Here is a 24882-nt window from a genome sequence, read left to right on the forward strand (position 1 = left end):
GCAGGATAAATGCTAGCACAGGCTTCCAGTATCCATATACACTGCTATATACTACTATATACACCGCAGGAGAAATGCTAGCACAGGCTTCCAGTGTCCGTATACACTGCTATATACACCGCAGGAGAAATGCTAGCACAGGCTTCCAGTATCCGTATACACTGCTATATATACTACTATATACACCGCAGGAGAAATGCTAGCACAGGCTTCCAGTATCCGTATACGCTGCTATATACTACTATATACACCGCAGGAGAAATGCTAGCACAGGCTTCCAGTATCTGTATACACTGCTATATACTACTATATACACCGCAGGAGAAATGCTAGCACAGGCTTCCAGTATCCATATACACTGCTATATACCACTATATACACCGCAGGAGAAATGCTAGCACAGGCTTCCAGTATCCGTATACACTGCTATATACTACTATATACACCGCAGGAGAAATGCTAGCACAGGCTTCCAGTATCCGTATACACTGCTATATACTACTATATACACCGCAGGAGAAATGCTAGCACAGGCTTCCAGTATCCGTATACACTGCTATATACTACTATATACACCGCAGGAGAAATGCTAGCACAGGCTTCCAGTATCCGTATACACTGCTATATACTACTATATACACCGCAGGAGAAATGCTAGCACAGGCTTCCAGTATCCGTATACACTGCTATATACTACTATATACACGGCAGGAGAAATGCTAGCACAGGCTTCCAGTATCCGTATGCACTGCTATATACTACTATATACACCGCAGGAGAAATGCTAGCACAGGCTTCCAGTATCCGTATACACTGCTATATATACTACTATATACACCGCAGGAGAAATGCTAGCACAGGCTTCCAGTATCTGTATACACTGCTATATACTACTATATACACTGCAGGAGAAATGCTAGTACAGGCTTCCAGTATCCGTATACACTGCTATATACTACTATATACACCGCAGGAGAAATGCTAGCACAGGCTTCCAGTATCCGTATACACTGCTATATACTACTATATACACCGCAGGAGAAATGCTAGCACAGGCTTCCAGTATCCGTATACACTGCTATATACTACTATATACACCGCAGGAGAAATGCTAGCACAGGCTTCCAATATCCATATACACTGCTATATACTATGTTCTATATGGGGCTCGTGTCAGTTTTACATTGATTTAGGTGCAATTGTCTTTTCTAGGGGCTCACAGAAATCGGCAACACCCATATGGATATTATCCTCACGTTACAGTGTATTACAGGATATGATTAGGAAACTTTTTTTTTTTTTTAATCAACTGGTGCCAGAAAGTTAGAGATTTGTAAAATACTTCTATTAAAAAATCTTAATCCTTCCAGTACTTATTAGCTGCTGAATACTACAGAGGAAATTCTTTTCTTTTTGGAACACAGAGCTCTCTGCTGACATGATGACCACAGTGCTCTCTGCTGACATCTCTGTCCATTTTAAGAACTGTCCAGAGTTTGAGAAAATCTCCATAGCAAACATATGCTGCTCTGGACAGTTCCTAAAATGGACAGAGATGTCAGCAGAGAGCACTGTGGTCATAATATCAGCAGAGAGCTCTGTGTTCCAAAAAGAAAATAATTTCCTCTGTAGTATTCAGCAGCTAATGAGTACTAGAAGGATTAAGATTTTTTTAATAGAAGTAATTTACAAATCTGTTTAACTTTATGGCACCAGTTGATATAAAAAAAAAAAAAAAAAAAAAAAAAAATTTTTTTGATATGTTGTAAAGCATGTATAACCAATAGGTTTTGCAATTACTTTCATTAAAGATTTTCAGTATTTCATACTGAAAAATCCAGTCAAACAACTACCCCCCCGACTGCTTGGACACATACTAGTCCTGCTGTGTCCATGCATCATCACCCATGTCATGGACACACTTCCTTGATTGACAGCTGTGAGCGCAGGGCTCAGAGCTGGAGGAAAAATCCTCCCACTGTCAGCTTGTGTCCCGCTACTGTCAGTGAGGACAAGCTGGGAGTTGTAGTTTTACTAATGCTAGGGGAGATCTGAGCAGAGGGAGGGGGCGGAGACCTGCACAGTGAGGCCACGCCCCTTCCCTTTGAGAGGAATTCAGACTAGTGAGCTAAATTAAATGTAATAAAAAAATAAAATAAAGGTGCTAGACACATAAAAATGAGATGTACATGGTCAGGATTAGGTACTGAGGGATATATTTAAAAAAAGGTTTTGTCTTTTTGTTGGATCTGACAGGTACACTTTAAGGACTCAGGGAGTACCTATACGTCCCGAGTCCCGTTACCAGGGTTAAAAGCGTTCTCACACGGTGGGTCCCGACTGGTATTAGCAGCCAGATCCCAGAGTAATGCCAGGCATAACTGATCGGGTTGATGCCCGGCATTACCCTGGCAGCTAAGTGATCAGTATATGCAATCACTAAGGGGGCAAAAAAAAGAAAAAAGTTCATAAATGTGAATAAGCTAATGAAAGTTTGAATCACCCCCCCCCCCCCCCATTTCTTAAATAAAATAATCTAATACAAAATATTAACAATCATATGTGGCACCTCCGTGTGCGTAAATGTCCGAACTATTAAAATATAAAGGTTAGCTAAACCGCACGGTCGATGGCGTACACGTAAAAAAAATGCCAAAGTCCGAAATTGTGCCTTTTTGGTCACTTCATATACCATAAAAATATTAATAGAAAGCGATCAAAAAGTCCCATCAAAACAGAAATGGTACCAAGAAAAACTGCAGACCACGGCACAAAAATGAGCCCTTATACCGCCCCGTACGCGGAAAAAGAAAAGGGGTCAGAATATGTCAATTTTAAAAATACTAATTTTGGTGCATGTAGTTATTTTTTAAAGTAGTAAAATAAAACCTGTATCCCTGTAACTATATGGACCTACAGAATAAAGATAAGGTGTCATTCTTACCGAAACGTGCACTGCGTAGAAATGGAAGCTCTAAAACGTTGCAAAATGGATTTTTTATTTCACCCCACAAATCTATTTTTTGTTTCGCCGCAGATCATGTTATTCAATAAGTGAATGCGTTATTTTTAGAAGGGGAGGAGGAAAAAATTAAAGTGCAAAAAAAAATAATTTGTTTTGATTCCTTAAGGAGTTAACAGTAAAAAAAAAAAAAAACAAAGTCCATTATTGCTGACAGGGCTGTGGAGTCGGTAGATAAATGTTCCGACTCCGGAGTTTTCTGTACTTCCGACTCCTCTGTATTAATATGTGAAGGTATTTTATACATTCCTTGAAGGAAAGAAAGGCAACGTACAGGTCATTACCACAGGACTACTGGCTGGGAAGCCAACAGTCTACTGTATTGAACAGTTTGTGTGCTGATCTGCTGCTGAAGATAGGGCAGTGGGAGCATCTAGGAAGGGGCATTTATTATAAAACATGATTTCCCTTGTAGAATCCCATAATCAAGTTTAAAGGGGTACTCCGCCCCTAGACATCTTATCCCCTATCCAAAGGATAGGGGATAAGATGTCAGATCGCCGGGTCCCGCTGCTGGGGACACCCGCAATCGCCACTGCGGCACCGCGCTTTCATTAATACACAGAGAGAGTTCGCTCTGTGCGTAATGACGGGCGATACAGGGGACGGAGCCGCGTTACATCATGGCTCCGCCCCTCGTGACATCACGGCCCACCCCCTTAATGCAAGTCTATGGCAGGGGGCGTGACGACCACCACGCCCCTTCCCATAGACTTGTATTGAGGGGGCGGGTCGTGGCATCATGAGGGGCGGAGCCGTGATGTAACGATGCTCCGGCCCCTGTATCGCCCATCATTATGCACAGAGCGAACTCGTTCTGTGCAGTAATGATCCGGCGATCTGACATCTTATCCCCTATCCTTTGGCTAGGGGATAAGATGTCTAGGGGAGGAGTACCCCTTTAAGCTAACTATCGAGTTTACAAGTTTTTATAGCCTTCGCTGAATTGCAGCAGTTTTTCCAATGGTTTACAGCTTCAGTCTTGAACTATTGATCCTCCATTCCCTTCACTTATACAAGTGTCTCTAGTCCTGCAAAAAACATATTTCCTTAATCCCTTATCAGTGAGAGGCTCGGTTACTCATGGGTTCCCTGTAACAGCAGAACACAACACTATGGAAAGTATAAGTATTGCCGCTCCTAATTGTGCGTTGTGTGCCATATAGTAAAGCACATGAAAAGTTTCTTCACGGTCACATAACGTGTTCGTTTTGCGGTTACGTGAGGCGCTGCATGCATTGGTCTTTATTCTTACAGTAGAGAAGTCATTAATTATAACTTTTTGTGAATTGGGACATTTAAACTTGCTGTTTTTTAATTCATTTTTTTAATTCCAATCTAAATTTAGTAGGAGTCGGAGTCTGTGCATTGTTTGCCGACTTAGACTCCAGTTACCCAAAATTTTGTTCGACTCCGACTCCTCGACTCGCACTCCACAGCCCTTATTGCTGATTTTGATCACTTTGTAAAAAAAAAAAAAAATTATAATAATAATAATAATAATAATGTGATCAAAAAGTCATATTAAAACAAATATGCCACCAATAAAAACTACAGATCACTGTGCAAAAAAAAAAAAAAAAATAAAATAAAAATAAAGGCCCCCTCATACGTCAAGATAGAAGTGTTAGAGGAGTCAGAAGCGGACTATTTTAAGCATACTTATTTACATACAAAAAGCTATAATTGTAGTAGTAAAACAAAACTTCTATGCATTGGGTATCTCCATAATCGTTTGGACCTACAGAATAAGGCCGGGTTCACACCACATTTTTGCAGTACATTTCCCGTATCAGGTTTTTGATTTAAAAAAACGGATTCCTCAAAACCGGACTAAATTGTATCAAAACTTGTGTACAAATTGTAATCCATATACGGTTTGAATAATAATGTCCGGTTGCATTCGCTTTTTTTTTTTAAAGAAAAAAAAACCGTATGCGTTTTTAACTTTTCATTCCATTATGAATAAAGTTTCACTTGTTTGATTGAAATTCCAAGAAAAACTGTGCAAAGTCAGAAACGGCATAGTGAAAACCGGAGGGAACCATATGCACATACAGTTCTGTACAGTTCCCATTGACTTCCATGTTAAAAAAACAAAAAACAAAAAACGTATATGTTTCAATACGGTTTTTCACCCAGACCAAAAACCGTGGTAGACTACGGTTTTGGGTACGGGGGAAAAAAACTGACAAAACCGTACAGGATGCATCTTTTGGCGTACGGTTTTCAATGGAGAGTCAATGCATACGGTTTTCAATACGGTTCCGTGCGGTTTTCACATTGAAAATGTATACGGGAACTGTATTACAAAAACATGGTGTGAACCCAGCCTAATGCTGCACATGATGACTTATATCCTTCTGGTACTTAAAGGAGATCTCCAGCGAAAATAAAAGGGGTTATTATTATTATTATTTTTTTTTTATATCAATTGGCTCCAGAAAGTTAAACAGATTTGTAAATTACTTCCATTAAAAAATCCTTTCAGTATTTATGAGCTGCTGAGGTTGAGTTGTTCTTTTCTGTCTAGGTGCTCTCTGTTGACACCTCTGTCTGTCTCGGGAACTTTCCAGAGTAAACGCAAATCCCCATAGCAAACCTCTTTTTATCTGTGCAGTTCCTGAGACAGACAGAGATGTCAGCAGAGAGCACTGTGGTCAGATAGAAAGCAACAACTCAACTTCAGCAGCTGATAATTATTGGAAGGATTAAGATTTTTTTAATAGAAGTCATTTACATATGTTTTTCTTTTTATATCAACTGGCTCCAGAAAGTTAAGGTTTTTCCTGGAATACCCCTTTAACTTAGCCCCCATCTACAGGATGGGGAAGTAGCTGATCACGGGGGTCCGACTTCTTGGAGGGGGGGGGGGGGGGGGGGGCGAGAATTGCGGGGACCCAGCAGTCGGACTCCCCTCGATCAGCTACTAATCCCCATCCTGTAAATGCTGGAGATCTCCTTTAAGTTACATACACTTTGCACTATTCAGCAATATGAAAACAAAACCTACATTTCCCAGAATGCAATGTATCAGTATCGAACATTCTGTAAGATGTTAGAGCTGTTCTAGTCACCTTCCAATATGGCGTAAGGACACGACAGAACAGCACTAATTAGCAGCCCATTAGCCGGGACCATGATAGCAAGTGACAACATACTCAGAATAGCCATAGAGCATCAAAGCTGATGGATTCAAAGCAGCAGAATTCTGCACGCAGCTCCGGATGTGACTACAGTAGAAAACATGGTTGGTATTTGCAAAGCTCCTCATGCTAAGAAGATTTATCATACATGGACATGCTTACCAAGGATCTGTGCTTGTGTTGGTGGTAAATGGCCGTGTCCTGTGTCCACCATCACAATGCTCGCTTGTTTTTGGGAAGTGACTACTTCCTGTTTCTGTGGCCTCTCAGACTACAATCCCCAGTATCCTTTGTTTCAAGGTGGTAGGCGACTTATTTCTCTCACAAGCATCGGTTGCCCCACCCATTGCAGCACAGCACAACCTGACACACAAGCTGTGGATCTGTGTGATAATGAATGCAGCCACATGTGCGCCGGTAACATCATCAGGCGCCCGACTTCACACACAACAGATGAAGCAGCCAAGCCCCCTTTTAGCACTTTACTTAGTGCTGAGCGGTATGACCAAAAATGTGTATCATGGTATTTTTGTAAGTTATGGCGGTTCCACATAACGGTATCCCGTTAAGCACTCCTCTACTCCCCCCCCCCCCCCCAAATCATATGTGACACGCGAGCGCTCCTTCTCCCCCTATGAATTAACAGCCGCTGTACTGTACACTCTATTCCTGTGCCCGGGCTGCAAATATTATAAAACAAACTTCAACTCACCTTCCTACGTTCCCCCGTTACCGGCCTCACAGTCCTCCGTTGCGATCCACTTGCTTCCTGGCAAGGGGAATGTCACAGAGCCCTCAGCCTATCACCGGCCGGCTTCATACATGACAGTGTGCTCAGCCTATCACCAGCAGAGGCGGGACATCACTGCAGCCGGCGACGTGCCCCTTCCCAGGAAGCAAGTGGATCGCAGCAGAGGACCGTGAGGCCGGTACCGGAGCAAAGGGGGAACGTAGGAAGGAGAGTTATAGTTTTTTTTTTTTTTTTATATTTGCAGCCCGAGCACAGGAATACAGAGTACAGTACAGCGCAGCAGCTGATAATTCATTGGGGGAGAAGGAGCGCTCTCTGGTCACATATGATTGGGGGGGGGGGGGTAGAGAAGGCACGCTCGCTGGTCACATATGGTTAGTTTCCCCCGATGTTGGGACAGAGCGCTGCTGATAATTCATTCACTCGAGGGGGGGGGGGGGGGGGTTCTAATCAGTATTGCAGTATGGGAAAAATGTCTGTATTCGGTATGAACCGGTATACCGCCCAGCACTAACATGACTTGTGATGTATTGTCTCGGGCTGCACAGCAAGCTGGGAAAGGTCCGAGACAAAACTCCAGGGAAAAAGAAAGACAAAGTAGTTCAATACCAGTCAAACATAGGTAACGAAGATGATTAGTAATTAGACTAACTTTGCTGCCCATTTCACATTCAAAGAAACAAAAATCCCAGAATACCCCTTTAAGGAGGCAGAACCAATATTCTTCAACCACAGACAGAACCAAAAATAAATTCAATTAAATACATTTTAATTTTTTTTTAAACAAATTTCAGTTTTTAACTCCTTACAATGACTGAAAGAACGTTGTTTCTTCTTCTGCAGTCCGTCCTATCTGCTCACGCTGGAACCTGCAGAGCATTGCGTCCTGTGCGCAAATGACATACCGGGAGGAAATGTAAATGAGCGAAGCCCCATAACACTTTGTTGATCTCATTTCTGTTTCCCCCAGGATACGTGAAGTTTTTGGCGCGAATGGAAGCAGCGGAGAGGCAGTCCAGCCCGTGGAGGATGACGTGGCGCCGGGGCTGGGTCAACCGTCTCCTGCACTTCCTGCCTTCTTCTTGCATAAAGGTCTTTTACGAGTTAAGTTCAACAGTTCAGAAAGTTACAAATAAAAGATTTATAAAAGAAAAAAGTTCTGTATCGTATGTGGCTCGTGGGGTCCTCACTGTTCTCCCAGCCGAAACCCTTGACCCCAGTTGTGCCGCCCTCCGCCTCCTGCTTGATCATCTGCTGCTCGTCTGGCACTTGGTGGTGGGACGCCAAATCCCGATACGCCGCCTCTTCTGCTTGGGAACCAACGGTACCTGGTGATAACAACAAATCTTATAGGCACAGATAGTGTTCAGATCCCTGTACCGATCCTGTATTTCTATCATATGCACTGATGTCACATGACCATGGTAGGCTGCATCCATCACGGCCAAGCCCCCAAGTGACGTCACGCTACACCCCCTCCATTTATGTCTATGGGAGGGGCCGTGATGCGATGTCACATCCGTGCCGGAGACAGCACCCAGCACAGAATACCGGGGGCTGCACAGAGATTGCAGGTGTCCCCCAGCGGCAGGACCCCTTTCGATCATACATATTATCCCCTATACTTTGGATAGGGGATAAAAATGTATAAAGCCGGAATACCCCTTTAATATACCAGTGCACCCTGAATGTCCTTAGACCCTTTCACTTTTCTACATTTTGTTATGTTGCTCCTTGTGATAAAGAACTAAATTCTGCACTTAAAGGGGTGCTCCGGTGGAAAACATTTTTTTTTTTTTAATCAACTGGTGCCAGAAAGTTAAACAGGTTTGTAAATGACTTCTATTAAGAAATCTTTACCCTCCCAGTACTCTTTAGCAGCTGTATACTACAGAGAAAATTATTTTCTTTTTGAATGTCATTTCTGTCTGACCACAGGGCTCTCTGATGACAGTTCTGCATGTCAGGAACTGTCCAGAGTAGGAGCAAATCCCCATTGCAAACTTCTCCTGCTCCAGACAGTTCCTGACACGGACACAGGTGTCAGCAGAGAGCACTGTGGACAAGACCAAAAACAAAAAAAAATCTAAAAGAAAAAGAATTTCCTCTGTAGCATACAGCTGCTAAAAAGTACTGGAAGGGTATTTTTTTTTTATAGAAGTAATTTACAAATCTGTTTAACTTTCTGGCACCAGTTTCCACCGGAGTACCCCTTTAATATCCTATAACGAGAATGGGAAAACTGAATTTTAGAAAATATTGTTAATTTATTAAAAAGAAAAAAAACTATTTAGTATTTCTAGGTAAAGGGTCTACACTTCGTTGAAGCCCTTTAGGCCATTGTTCCCCAACCAGGGTGCCTCCAGCTGTTGCAAAACTACAACTCCCAGTATGCATGAACAGCCGAAGACACCCTGGTTGGGAAACACTGCTGTCTACTGATTGAGCATTGTTCTAACTCTTCCCCCCCCCCCTCTACAGCCAGATAACCCCTTTAAGAATTATGGAGGCCACTGTGCTCTTGGGAGCTTTCAGTGCAGGAGATAACCAGCTGATTGGTGGCCGGCGCTTGCACGTTGCTGCTTTATTCACTTGTGATCAGTGGGGGTCCCACCACTCAGTTCCCTCTCTCTGGCACCCTCACCGGCCAGTTAGTTATGCTGAATCTTGTGGATTGGGGATAACTTTTAGTCTTAGGAAAATTCTTTGAAAGTTGGTTTTTATTTTTATTTTATTAAAAAGCAGTGTAATATTTCATGTCAAGGTAAAAAGTTACTCACAGAATCTGAGGTGTGGACAGAAAGTTCCTGCCGCCAAGGTCCATAGGATACTTGAACATTAGGAAGAAGTAAAGATGTCCGACTAAATTCCCAATAAGCTCATTGACGATTCTACAACAAAGAAGGAAAAATCACTATGTCTTCTAGTATCAACAAACAAAGAAGTCAATCGCACGTCTTCTCACAACCGATATGGGCCTGAGTCTACCTGATCCAGTCCGTTCTTTTCAGATGGACAGTGTTACAATTTAAAGCTTAAAACTTATACACATACATTACATTACTTATCCTGGACTGATCCTGAGTTATATCCTGTATTATACTCCAGAGCTGTACTCACTATTCTGCTGGTGAGGTCACTGTGTATATATATTACATTACTTATCCTGGACTGATCCTGAGTTATATCCTGTATTATACCCCAGAGCTGTACTCACTATTATGCGGATGAGGTCACTGTGTATATACATTATATTACTTATCCTGTACTGATCCTGAGTTATATCCTGTATTATACTCCAGTGCTGCACTCACGATTCTGCTGGTGAGGTCACTGTGTACATACATTACATTACTTATCCTGTACTGATCCTGAGTTATATCCTGTATTATACTCCAGAGCTGTACTCACTATTCTGCTGGTGAGGTCACTGTGTATATACATTACATTACTTATCCTGTACTGATCCTGAGTTATATCCTGTATTATACTCCAGAGCTGTACTCACTATTCTGCTGGTGAGGTCACTGTGTACATACATTACATTACTTATCCTGTACTGATCCTGAGTTATATCCTGTATTATACCCCAGTGCTGTACTCACTATTATGCGGATGAGGTCACTGTGTACATACATTACATTACTTATCCTGTACTGATCCAGAGTTATATCCTGTATTATACTCCAGAGCTGTACTCACTATTCTGCTGGTGAGGTCACTGTGTACATACATTATATTACTTATCCTGTACTGATCCTGAGTTATATCCTGTATTATACTCCAGAGCTGTACTCACTATTCTGCTGGTGAGGTCACTGTGTACATACATTACATTACTTATCCTGTACTGATCCTGAGTTATATCCTGTATTATACTCCAGAGCTGTACTCACTGTTCTGCTGGTGAGGTCACTGTGTACATACATTACATTACTTATCCTGTACTGATCCTGAATTATATCCTGTATTATACTCCAGAGCTGTACTCACTATTCTGCTGGTGGGGTCACTGTGTACATACATTACATTACTTATCCTGTCCTGATCCTGAGTTATATCCTGTATTATACTCCAGAGCTGTACTCACTATTCTGCTGGTGGGGTCACTGTGTACATACATTACATTACTTATCCTGTCCTGATCCTGAGTTATATCCTGTATTATACTCCAAAGCTGTACTCACTATTCTGCTGGTGAGGTCACTGTGTACATACATTACATTACTTATCCTGTACTGATCCTGAGTTATATCCTGTATTATACTCCAGAGCTGTACTCACTATTCTGCTGGTGAGGTCACTGTGTACATACATTCCATTACTTATCCTGTACTGATCCTGAGTTATATCCATTATTATACTCCAGAGCTGTACTCACTATTCTGCTGGTGAGGTCACTGTGTACATACATTCCATTACTTATCCTGTACTGATCCTGAGTTATATCCATTATTATACTCCAGAGCTGTACTCATTATTCTGCTGGTGAGGTCACTGTGTACATACATTACATTACTTATCCTGTACTGATCCTGAGTTATATCCTGTATTATATTCCAGAGCTGTACTCACTATTCTGCTGGTGAGGTCACTGTGTACATACATTACATTACTTATCCTGTACTGATCCTGAGTTATATCCTGCATTATACTCCAGAGCTGTACTCACTATTCTGCTGGTGAGGTCACTGTGTACATACATTACATTACTTATCCTGTACTGATCCTGAGTTATATCCTGTACTCACTATTCTGCTATAGCATTACTGAAGCTTTAATAAAAGCGGTTTTGGAAAATCACATCAAAAGCCACATGGCGGATTGCACATTGATTTTGATGGGGCATTTTGCAGTCCATGTAAATTTTTTATACAACTTCTGACATGTCATAGATGATCTGATTGGTGAGGGTCTGGCTGCAGGGCCCCCCACTAATTGCAGGAAGAGAAGAGCACACCTCAGCACTGTGTACCTTCATTTCTGTTCGGCTTTCCTAAAAAGCTGAGTGCATGGAGTACAGACAGCGTGCAGGGCTCAGACTTCCACTGTGTCCGCATACCGCGCAGTATGCTTTCTGAGGAGAACAGAAGTGACGGGACGCAGATCTCAGGCGAGAACGTCTCTTCCTTCTTTTAAGAACCACAGGTGGGACCTCAGCAGCCGGACCCCCACCGATTACATCTCCTGACACCTCCTTACGACAATGTCAGAAGTTGTGTGAAAGTTAAGTACACTTTAAAGGGGAACTCCCCAGGAAAAAACATTTTTTTTTTTTTTTATAAATCGACTGGTGCCAGAAAGTTAAACAGATTTGTTAATTACTTCTATTTAAAAATCCTAATCCTTCCAGTACTTATCAGATGCTATATGCTCCACAGGAAGTTCTTTTCTTTATGAATTTCCTTTCTGTCTGACCACAGAGCTCTCTGCTGACGCCTCTGTCCAGTTTAGGAGCAAATCCTCATAGAAACCCTCTCCTGCTCTGAACAGTTCTTGACATGGACAGAGGTGTCAGCAGAGAGCACTGTGGTCACACAGAAAAGAAATTCAAAAAGAAAAGAACTTCCTGTGGTGCATACAGCAGCTGACAAGTACTGGAAGGATTAAAGGGGTACTCCGATGAAAACCTTTTTTCTTTTAAATCAACTGGTGGCAGAAAGTTAAACATAATTGTAAATTACTTCTATTAAAAAAATCTTAATCCTTCCAGTACTTATTAGCTGCTGAATGCTACAGAGGAAATTCCTCTCTTTTTGGAACACTGATGACACCACGAGCACAGTGATCGCTGTCCATTTTAGCAACCGTGCATAGCAGATGCATGCTAAGGGCAGCATGGTGGCTCAGTGGTTAGCTCTGCTGCCTTGCAGTTCTGGGGACTTGGGTTCAAATCCCACTAAGGACAACAATAAATAAAGCGTTATTATTATAATAACGTCAGCAGAGAGAACTGTGCTCGTGATGTCATCAGAGAACATTCCAAAAAGAAAAGAATTTCCTCTGTAGTATTCAGCAGCTAATAAGTACAGGAAGGATTAAGATTTTTTAATAGAAGTAATTTACAAATATAGAAAAACTATGTAGATGTGTGCAGCTCACAACTATTGCGCACCGAGGTCAAACAGGGCAAGCAACTATACCTTAATTGCTAAAAAAGGAAAACCAAAAAATGCAGTGTAGCCCGGACCTTCTAGGTGAGTATAATATGGATATACGAGGATCGTGCTTCAATAATAATTATCATTTATTTATAAAAATAAGATTTCACCACTTCTCACAGGGCCCTTGTGAGAAGAACATACATAATAAAAGGCAACCTAACAATGTATTAGGCAATAGTATTAAAATTATACACTTGGCATAGAGTAATAGAATAAAATAGCAGAGTAAGATCTGTACCATGCAAATATATTAGAGAGTTGCTCTTCTAGATATTTAGGGTAGATATGTCCTTTTTAGATACAGTAGCAAACAGTCTGTATTATTAGAAATTGTTACCGGTCTGTAAATTGTAGCTCAGGCGGTGAATATTGCTCCCGCAATAGCTAAGTGTCCGTGGTGTGCACAGTTCACTGTACGGTGCTTCCAATTGTGAGCCTGGTCCAGTAGGGTCTGAGCGTGGTGGCAGTCGCTGTCGGATAAGGCGCTGGCAGGCGCCGAAGATCGTGATGGTGTCCGGGGACTGCTGGCGCTGGCGTGCGCTAGAGTTGGTATTCCTCACCGCTTCATTGGTTGGTAAACAGGACCATATACTGGAGGGCTGGAAGTTCACCTCGTGGTGCCGGCGTCTGACGTCAGAGCCGGGATGGCTACACCAGGATAATTGCACCGGGATAATTGCACCGGGATGGATCTGAACTGCTGGACCGGGTAGGTAGCAGAGTGAGAGCGCAAATGATGGTACAGTTCATGAAGTGTAACTGGCCATAGAATTTGGGCACAGTTCAAGTACTGCTATGCCAGTAGATAACGACTAGACGCGTTTCAGGGTTGTATAATATAACCCTTTCCTCAGTAGTCATGATAGTTGCCATAGATCATCAGTTGTTTTATATGGGCACAAATCCCACCCCTTAACACATTGATAGATAATAGTAAAAAGCATAAATGGATTCAATGGATCGGTTCACCTAGAGAGCAATACTAAGTATAGAGTAGTGTGTGAATTCTGTTGGAAAATTGTAACGATGCGTTTTCCCAAACAGATGAGTTTTTTTTTTTTTTGTATAATAAAAAGAGATAGTATTATATAACAGACAGTGTATTGGAAGTAAATAAATAGGGGAATACAATGAAATACAATAAAATAAAACAGGAATGAAACAAGAAAAGTAATAAAATAGAAATATAAAAATCAATGTAAATAACCATAGACACAAAATAAAATTAGTTATAGTAATCAAAAATAAGAATAAAATAAAAGTTTAAATATAAAAAATATAAAGATGAAAATAAAAATAAGAAAAAAGAAAAATAAAAATAAAAATAGAAATAAAAATAAATAAAAATAAAAATAAAATTATAAATGTAAATAAAATAAAATTAAATTAAACAATAAAAAATAAATGATTAAAAAATAAAAATTAGTGATAGAAAATAAAAATGAAACAAAATAAAATATAAATGAAAATAAAAATAAATTTAAATGAATAAATGATTAAATGAAAAGATAATAGTGACATAAAATAATAATAATGGATAAAAGGACATCGTTGTAGATGAATCTATAGGGGATGAGGTCAGCCCATGGGATAACCTCTTGATGACCAAATAGGGGTGTTCCAATGGGCCGAGTGAATCCCCTATAAAAATCCGAAGAGTTCGAAGTTGGAGTTGAGTCCGCCAGGTTCTAATGTTGCAAATTCAAATATTTTCTTACTTTCCGCTTTGGACATTTTCAATAAGAAACTGCCCCCTCGCCAATCTTTTTTGATTAGCTGGAGACCGGTGAAGGAGAGAGAGGACATATCACTATTATGAACTGTGGAGAAATGTGCAGACAGTGGATGTTTCAGGTTTTTGTTTTTAATATTATTAAGATGTTCAGCTATCCTCATTTTGAGGGCCCTTTTGGTTCGGCCAATATATTGCTTCTTACATCCACATTCTATGATGTATAAGACACCCTTTGAATTGCAAGTTATCAGATCTTCAATTTTCCATTTAAAAGTGTTAGTTTGAGAACAGATTTCTACAACTTTTTTGGGGCCCTTTATTTTTGTGCAATTGGCACATGTTCCACACCTAATAAATCCTTTGGTGGTTAGCCAGGAGTTGTTTAGTTTCTTTGGGGGTGGTTTTATAGATGGTGCTATAGTCAAGCCTAAATTTGGGGCTCGGGTATATACTATTGGGGGACGTGACGGTAGTAGTGGGCCCACCTCTCGGTCTTGTTGTAATAAATGCCAATGTTTTTTAATTATTCCTTCTATTTTTTTGTATGATCTATTGAAGGGAATCACCAATTTACCTCCAAAACTGTCAGCATTAGTGATTTTTTCTCTTTTTGAAAAAAAGGTGGTCCTATCTAATGTTCTCACATGATCCAGAGACTGTTGGAGTAGCTAATCGGGATAATCTTTCTCTTTAAACTGATTGGTGAGTTGTTGTGCCTCTTCCAAAAATTGTTCGTCTGAGGTACAATTTCTTTTTAACCTCCGATATTGTCCTTTTGGGACATTAATCAACCATCTAGGTAGATGGCAACTGGAGTAACCTATGAAGCAGTTCTTGGCTGTTGGTTTGTAATATGTCTTACATATAAGGTTATCCCGATCAGCACTTACAACAATATCTAGAAAATAGATACTGGTTTTACTGATAGTGGATGTGAAGTGAAGATTGTGATCATTAGTGTTCAAATTAGTTATAAAGTGTTCTAAATCAACTGTGTCCCCCATCCAAATTAAAATAATATCGTCAATGTACCGCTTCCAGAGCACCAGGCCTGCGCCAAGCCGAGGTAAGATGGTACTCTCCTCCCATTTTGCCATAAATAAATTGGCGTAGCTTGGCGCAAACCTGGTGCCCATCGCGGTACCAATAAACTGCAAATAGAAATCCCCTTCAAAATAGAAATAATTGTGAGTTAAAATGAAACGAATAGCTGAGGTGATGAAATTAATCTGAGGTGATTTAATGTGACCTTGTTGAAGAAAGTGTGTAACTGCTGCTATTCCTAAATCGTGCTTAATGATAGTGTACAATGATGATACATCTAAAGTGGCTAATATGTGTTTATCAGTCCATTTGAATTTTTCCAAGATTTCTATGATCTGAGTGGTATCCTTTAAGTACGTGTAAGTTTTTTGAACAAATGGCTGGAGAAACCTATCCACGTACTGGGACAAGTTCGAGGTAATCGAACCTATCCCAGACACGATAGGTCTCCCCGGGGGGTCGATTAATGATTTATGTGTCTTTGGGAGACAGTAAAAAACTGGGATTCGATCTGGAGTCCCAAGTATAAAAAGATGTTCCCTTTCATTTAAGATTTCCTCTACCGCTGCCTCTTTGCACAATTGTTGTAATGTTTGAGAATATTCCTGGGTGGGGTCTGATTTTAACTTCTGATAAATAGTTATGTCTCCCAACTGTCTATTGCATTCTTGTATATAATTAGTAGTATTTAATATAACAACTCCACCCCCTTTATCAGCGGGGCGAATGGTAATACCCTCCAATGTTTGGAGTTCTTTTATTGCCAATTTTTCTTTATGAGAAATATTATCTTTAAAATGCTTAGTATCTTGGATACCCCTCAGATCATTTTCCACTAATTTTTTAAAAGTGGTAACATCAGGCCCCATTAAGTGTTTTGGGTAAAACCATGACTTTGGTTTACATTCAGTGTGAATATATTCTGTTTCACTTATTGTACGTTCAAATGGAGTTTTCTGAAAGTGTTTTTTTAAACAAATATTGCGAATATATTTTTCTACACCTACATATGTCTGAAATTTGTCTAGTGAGTGTGACGGGGCATATTTTAAACCTTTATTTAGCAGTTTTTCTTGTGCTGGTGTCAAAATGTGGTTACTTAAATTTATAATGGATGTGTTCCCTGATGGGGTTTGACTATTTTTAATGTAGGTTGTGTTGTGTGGTCGAGCTCGATATCTTCTGCGTAGCCTCTTTTTTTGTTTGGTGTTCCTAATAACTGTTGGGGAGGGGGGGCCGAATGTATCTCTGCTGATATCATGTGGGTTTTTGGTGGGGCTTTGGATAATAAGACTTCTCTGTATGTTGATTGGTTGTGTTGGTATTTTGGTTGGGATTTGTTCTGATAAGATTGGTTTTTGTAATTTTTGTAATAATTTGGGCGAGGGTGATACGGACTGTTCCTGTATCCTGTAAATGGTCTGTAATTGTTTCTTTGGGGAGAATTTTTGTATTGGGTATCTTCCCTCACATAGTGAGGTCTTTTGTAATTGTGACTTGGCTCTAAAAAATCGCCATTTTCTGAAGGGGGGGCAAAGCAATTCTGAGTTGGTACATTATACTGATTATGATTCTCCTGTGTACTAACAGTTTGTTTCTGTTTTTGTGACTGCCACAATAATTTCTTGTTTTTTCTATTGATTATCTCCATCTCTAATCTATCCAATTTATTGCAAATTTCTTCTTGATATTTTAAGTACTCTGAGTTTTGGTCGAACTTGTCCATTTCAGATTTTAATTGATTGATTTGTGAATCACAGGTGTTTAACAATTCCTGTCTTCTGTCTATGACAAGTTGTACCAAGCCTCTCGAGTATTCTTTTAATGTTTTATTCCACTTGTTATTGAATATCTCTCCTTCAAGGTCTGAAGCGGGGTTTTTTGATAAACTTAAACCTTTGGGGATAATGTCTATCTCCAATAAGTGGGATAAGCTTTTAATTTCCCACTGATTCCTTAGCCTTTTGGACATTACCACCTCCAACTTTTTGAATGTCTGAATTACTGCTAAATTATTTTGCTCTATAGGTAGATCATATTGTGAATTATTAAATTTATATTTTTCAATAGATAGTTTTTTGCAATAGACAGTTGGGAGACATAACTATTTATCAGAAGTTAAAATCAGACCCCACCCAGGAATATTCTCAAACATTACAACAATTGTGCAAAGAGGCAGCGGTAGAGGAAATCTTAAATGAAAGGGAACATCTTTTTATACTTGGGACTCCAGATCGAATCCCAGTTTTTTACTGTCTCCCAAAGACACATAAATCATTAATCGACCCCCCGGGGAGACCTATCGTGTCTGGGATAGGTTCGATTACCTCGAACTTGTCCCAGTACGTGGATAGGTTTCTCCAGCCATTTGTTCAAAAAACTTACACGTACTTAAAGGATACCACTCAGATCATAGAAATCTTGGAAAAATTCAAATGGACTGATAAACACATATTAGCCACTTTAGATGTATCATCATTGTACACTATCATTAAGCACGATTTAGGAATAGCAGCAGTTACACACTTTCTTCAACAAGGTCACATTAAATCACCTCAGATTAATTTCATCACCTCAGCTATTCGTTTCATTTTAACTCACAATTATTTCTATTTTGAAGGGGATTTCTATTTGCAGTTAATTGGTACCGCGATGGGCACCAGGTTTGCGCCAAGCTACGCCAATTTATTTATGGCAAAATGGGAGGAGAGTACCATCTTACCTCGGCTTGGCGCAGGCCTGGTGCTCTGGAAGCGGTACATTGACGATATTATTTTAATTTGGGAGGGGGACACAGTTGATTTAGAACACTTTATAACTAATTTGAACACTAATGATCACAATCTTCACTTCACATCCACTATCAGTAAAACCAGTATCTATTTTCTAGATATTGTTGTAAGTGCTGATCGGGATAACCTTATATGTAAGACATATTACAAACCAACAGCCAAGAACTGCTTCATAGGTTACTCCAGTTGCCATCTACCTAGATGGTTGATTAATGTCCCAAAAGGACAATATCGGAGGTTAAAAAGAAATTGTACCTCAGACGAACAATTTTTGGAAGAGGCACAACAACTCACCAATCAGTTTAAAGAGAAAGATTATCCCGATCAGCTACTCCAACAGTCTCTGGATCATGTGAGAACATTAGATAGGACCACCTTTTTTTCAAAAAGAGAAAAAATCACTAATGCTGACAGTTTTGTAGGTAAATTGGTGATTCCCTTCAATAGATCATACAAAAAAATAGAAGGAATAATTAAAAAACATTGGCATTTATTACAACAAGACCGAGAGGTGGGCCCACTACTACCGTCACGTCCCCCAATAGTATATACCCGAGCCCCAAATTTAGACTATAGCACCATCTATAAAACCACCCCCAAAGAAACTAAACAACTCCTGGCTAACCACCAAAGGATTTATTAGGTGTGGAACATGTGCCAATTGCACAAAAATAAAGGGCCCCAAAAAAGTTGTAGAAATCTGTTCTCAAACTAACACTTTTAAATGGAAAATTGAAGATCTAATAACTTGCAATTCAAAGGGTGTCTTATACATCATAGAATGTGGATGTAAGAAGCAATATATTGGCCGAACCAAAAGGGCCCTCAAAATGAGGATAGCTGAACATCTTAATAATATTAAAAACAAAAACCTGAAACATCCACTGTCTGCACATTTCTCCACAGTTCATAATAGTGACATGTCCTCTCTCTCCTTCACCGGTCTCCAGCTAATCAAAAAAGATTGGCGAGGGGGCAGTTTCTTATTGAAAATGTCCAAAGCGGAAAGTAAGAAAATATTTGAATTTGCAACATTAGAACCTGGCGGACTCAACTCCAACTTCGAACTCTTCGGATTTTTATAGGGGATTCACTCGGCCCATTGGAACACCCCTATTTGGTCATCAAGGGGTTATCCCATGGGCTGACCTCATCCCCTATAGATTCATCTACAACGATGTCCTTTTATCCATTATTATTATTTTATGTCACTATTATCTTTTCATTTAATCATTTATTCATTTAAATTTATTTTTATTTTCATTTATATTTTATTTTGTTTCATTTTTATTCTCTATCACTAATTTTTATTTTTTAATCATTTATTTTTTATTGTTTAATTTTATTTTATTTTATTTACATTTATAATTTTATTTTTATTTTTATTTCTATTTTTATTTTTATTTTTATTTTTCTTATTTTTATTTTCATCTTTATATTTTTTATATTTAAACTTTTATTTTATTCTTATTTTTGATTACTATAACTAATTTTATTTTGTGTCTATGGTTATTTACATTGATTTTTATATTTCTATTTTATTACTTTTCTTGTTTCATTCCTGTTTTATTTTATTGTATTTCATTGTATTCCCCTATTTATTTACTTCCAATACACTGTCTGTTATATAATACTATCTCTTTTTATTATACAAAAAAAAAATAATAAAAAATAAAAAATAAAAATCATCTGTTTGGGAAAACGCATCGTTACAATTTTCCAACAGAATTCACACACTACTCTATACTTAGTATTGCTCTCTAGGTGAACCGATCCATTGAATCCATTTATGCTTTTTACTATTATCTATCAATGTGTTAAGGGGTGGGATTTGTGCCCATATAAAACAACTGATGATCTATGGCAACTATCATGACTACTGAGGAAAGGGTTATATTATACAACCCTGAAACGCGTCTAGTCGTTATCTACTGGCATAGCAGTACTTGAACTGTGCCCAAATTCTATGGCCAGTTACACTTCATGAACTGTACCATCATTTGCGCTCTCACTCTGCTACCTACCCGGTTCAGCAGTTCAGATCCATCCCGGTGCAATTATCCCGGTGCAATTATCCTGGTGTAGCCATCCCGGCTCTGACGTCAGACGCCGGCACCACGAGGTGAACTTCCAGCCCTCCAGTATATGGTCCTGTTTACCAACCAATGAAGCGGTGAGGAATACCAACTCTAGCGCACGCCAGCGCCAGCAGTCCCCGGACACCACCACGATCTTCGGCGCCTGCCAGCGCCTTATCCGACAGCGACTGCCACCACGCTCAGACCCTACTGGACCAGGCTCACAATTGGAAGCACCGTACAGTGAACTGTGCACACCACGGACACTTAGCTATTGCGGGAGCAATATTCACCGCCTGAGCTACAATTTACAGACCGGTAACAATTTCTAATAATACAGACTGTTTGCTACTGTATCTAAAAAGGGACATATTTACCCTAAACATCTAGAAGAGCAACTTTCTAATATATTTGTATGGTACAGATCTTACTCTGCTATTTTATTCTATTACTCTATGCCAAGTGTATAATTTTAATACTATTGCCTAATACATTGTTAGGTTGCCTTTTATTATGTATGTTCTTCTCACAAGGGCCCTGTGAGAAGTGGTGAAATCTTATTTTTATAAATAAATGATAATTATTATTGAAGCACGATCCTCGTATATCCATATTATACTCACCTAGAAGGTCCGGGCTACACTGCATTTTTTAATTTACAAATATGTTTAACTTTCTGCCACCAGTTGATTTAAAAGGAAAAAGGTTTTCACCGGAGTACCCCTTTAAGATTTTTAAATAGAAGTCATTTACAATCTGTATAACTTTCTGGCACCAGTTGATTTAAAAAAATTGTTTTCCAGTGGAGTACTCCTTTAAAAAGGCATACTCCGCTGCTCAGCGTTTGGAACAAACCGATCCTGGAGCGCGTGACATCATTCCCGCTCCCATAGACTTGCATTGAGGGGGCGGGGCTATGACGTTACGCGCTCCCCGCTCCACCATTTGGAACGGTTTATTCCAAACACTGAGCAGCAGAGTACGCCTTTAAAGGGGTACTCCCGTGGAAAACTTATTTATATTTTTTTTAAATCAACTGGTGCCAGAAAGTTAAACAGATTTGTAAATCACTTCTGTTAAAAAATCTTAATCCTTCCGGTACTTTTTAGGGGCTGTACACTAAAGAGAAATCCAAAAACAGAAATGCATTTCCTGTGATGTCCTGACCACAGTGCTCTCGGCTGACCTCTGCTGTCCATTTTAGGAACTGTCCAGAGAAGCATATGTTTGCTATATGGATTTTCTTCAGTCCCTAAAATGGACAGCAGAGGTCACTGTGGTCAGGACATCACAGGAAATGCATTTCTGTTTTTGGATTTCTCTTTAGTATACAGCCCCTAAAAAGTACTGGAAGGATTGAGATTTTTTAATAGAAGTGATTTTCAAATCTGTTTAACTTTCTGGCACCAGTTCATTTAAAAAAAAAAAAAAAAAAAATTAAAAAAAAAGTTTTCCATGGGAGTACCCCTTTAAGTGTCTGTCCACTAGTGACCTGGATAGCGGTTGAGGAAAGTGCAGTACTTACGATCCTCCAATAATGTAGTTGAATCCCAGTATGACCCAGGGTAGGTAACAAGCCTAATGTAAGGGAGGCAAGAGATAGAGTGTGAGCAGCGCGGTCAGATTTCGCTATATACAATACATTACTGGGCTGGATCACTATCTTTATATACTGTATAAGATCAATGTTATAGAAAGAGGCTCCTGGGCCCAACATATAAAACAATGGCGATCATCCAGAGGCTTCTTTCATTTTATAGCAATAAGATAATACATGTGTTTAAGGTAGTATTTTCTAACCAGATTGTCTCCAGCTGTTGCAAAACTACAACTCCCAGCAGGCCCGGACAGCCAAAGGCTGTCCGGGCCTGCTGGGAATTGTAGTTTTTCAACAGCTGGAGGCACCCTGGTTAGAAAACACTTGATTTAGGGACTGTTATCTGGGGCCCGTATACATTTTTTTGGATGGACATGAGCCCCTTAAAAATGTTGCTTGTGCTTTCTATTCCTCCTTTATGTCCCTTTTCAAAATTTGGCAAGTGTTGCCTATAAACAACAACAGACCATCAGCAGAATCTATTTACGCTCAAAGGGGTACTCCGCTGACACAGCGTTTGGAATATTTTGTCACGAACGCTGGGAGAAGGCGTCGTGACGACATGGCCACGCCGCACCTCTCGTGCCATCGCGCCATGCCCCCTCAATGTAAGTCTAAGGGAGGGGGGGGGGGGGGGGAAGTGACGCCTGCCACGCCCCTTCCCATAGACTTGCATTAAGGGGGCGTAGCATGACGTCACGAAGGCTGTGGCCGTGATGTCACGGCCCCCGCCTGCCGCATTCTAAATGAATGCCAGGTGCTGCACAGAGATGGGGACCCCCATGATCAGACATCTTATCCCCTATCCTTTGAATAGGGGATAAGATGTCTAGGGGCGGAGAACCCCTTTAAAGGGGTACTTCACTGGCCAGCCTTCCGAATGCTGTGCGCGCACGCTGCGGGGGTCGGCCATGCCCCCTCATGACGTCAGGCCCCTCAATGCAAGTCTATGGAAGAAGGCGTGGCGGCAGTTACGTTCCCTCTCGTAGACTTATATTAGGGGGTATGTCCTAACGTCACGAAGGGCGTGGCCGACCCCCGCAGCGTGCACGCACAGCATTCGGAAGGCTGGCCAGTGGAGTACCCCTTTAAGCACTGTCGGGTTTATGTTTTATGCTGAAGAAGTCAGGATCCTCCTTATACCTGTAACAACTGATTGAGAACAAGTACAGGAGTTGTAGAACCTACGTACCTTGAATCTTGTTCCAAACCAAAATGACACGATCATGTCCCTGTTGAGCTGGGACCAGACGTACAGAACAGACATGATCAGCGGGATCATCAGCAGCTGAAAGACACAGACACCACAAACACCATGAGACTTATGGAGATCACAACCAGAGATCCAACAGGGGCCCAAAGAAAAAAAACATTAATGGCTCCTCTCTAGAACACACCATTCATTTAGGGGAAAATATATATATATTTATATATACGGGATGAGTATTTAACTCAGGGAGAGTTCACCACTCCTGGTGTGACGGAGCTTTCAAGGGCCACTAAGCACTCCGCAGCCATTCTGGGTAGGGGAATATGCAAATCAGCTCATTACATCACCTTTTCAGGCGGTGTTCTCTGGTATCAGCTTAGCTCCAGTTACGGAATATAAAAAGCTAATCGGGATTAATGCCAAGCCAGAACTCTCTCTCCAGAAGGAAAGAGTACCCATCTGCAGACAGCTGTTTCGGGGTACTTGCCCCTCGTCAGTACAGAGCAGGGTGACCTGGCTTGGCTGAGATGAGGGGCCTTAGACCAACTAAACGGGATGAGTATTTAACTCAGGGAGAGTTCACCACTCGCCTGAAAAGGTGGCTGTCCGGTCATGCTGGGAATTGTAGTTTTGCAACAGCTGGAGGTGCCCTGGTTTGGAAACACTGGTCTATAGACTATAATGGAGCCAGTTTACGGTCAGATGGTCTGAGCTGGGGAGTGGAACCCTCTGCACCTAGCATTACCAATATAAACTTCTTAAATTATATTAAAGGGGTACTTTGGTGGATATCTATATATATATATATTTTTTTTTTTTAAATCAGAGAGCACAACTACAACGCTATGGGAGAGCTGGAGCGCTGCAATATGCAACCTCCGGCTCTGTCATAGCGCTGCACTGATGGGGCGAGTCGGCTGCTGTTTCGTGCAGTGGTTGACACACTCCCTTTGTACGGACTGCTGGGACTCCCTTACGGGAGATGGCGGAGGAGGTCCCAGTGGTCAGACCCCCGCGATCTGACACTTATCCCCTCTCCGAGAAAACCAAAAGAAACAAAAAAGGCGTTTATGAATCAATAATTACATACTTTATTAATTTACCGTCGTAAGAAAAAAAAAGAACAAACATTTAAAATTCATAAAATACATATATGGGGAGAATGAGGCTGGTGGAAAAGCGAACAAAAATTGAAAGCATACATAGAAAATGTGACCACAATGTTGAAAATTGTATAGTAGCAAGTCTAGGTACCACAAACAAAAGTGGGGTCTATATGCTATAAAGTAATGAAGGCAAAAAATTCCAAAAGTAGAGGCCAAAAAAAAAAAGTGTCAAAAGTG

The 24882-nt window shown here is 40.4% G+C and overlaps 1 protein-coding gene across 1 annotated transcript in view; it reads right to left on the reverse strand.

Moving 5' to 3' along the window:
* Window positions 1-7671: 7671 nt before the first annotated feature.
* DERL1 (derlin 1) overlaps window positions 7672-24882 on the reverse strand; it is a 31454-nt gene continuing 14243 nt past the window's right edge. Inside the window, exons 5-8 of the mRNA XM_056518644.1 lie at window positions 23522-23617; window positions 22258-22310; window positions 9700-9810; window positions 7672-8247 (exon numbers count right to left, since the gene is read on the reverse strand). Of these exons, the coding sequence (XP_056374619.1) occupies window positions 8106-8247; window positions 9700-9810; window positions 22258-22310; window positions 23522-23617 (402 nt within the window). The 3' untranslated portion in view covers window positions 7672-8105. The remainder of the gene's footprint in view (window positions 8248-9699; window positions 9811-22257; window positions 22311-23521; window positions 23618-24882) is intronic.

The sequence above is a fragment of the Hyla sarda genome, chromosome 5 (assembly GCF_029499605.1).
Source record: "Hyla sarda isolate aHylSar1 chromosome 5, aHylSar1.hap1, whole genome shotgun sequence".
NCBI lineage: Eukaryota > Metazoa > Chordata > Amphibia > Anura > Hylidae > Hyla > Hyla sarda.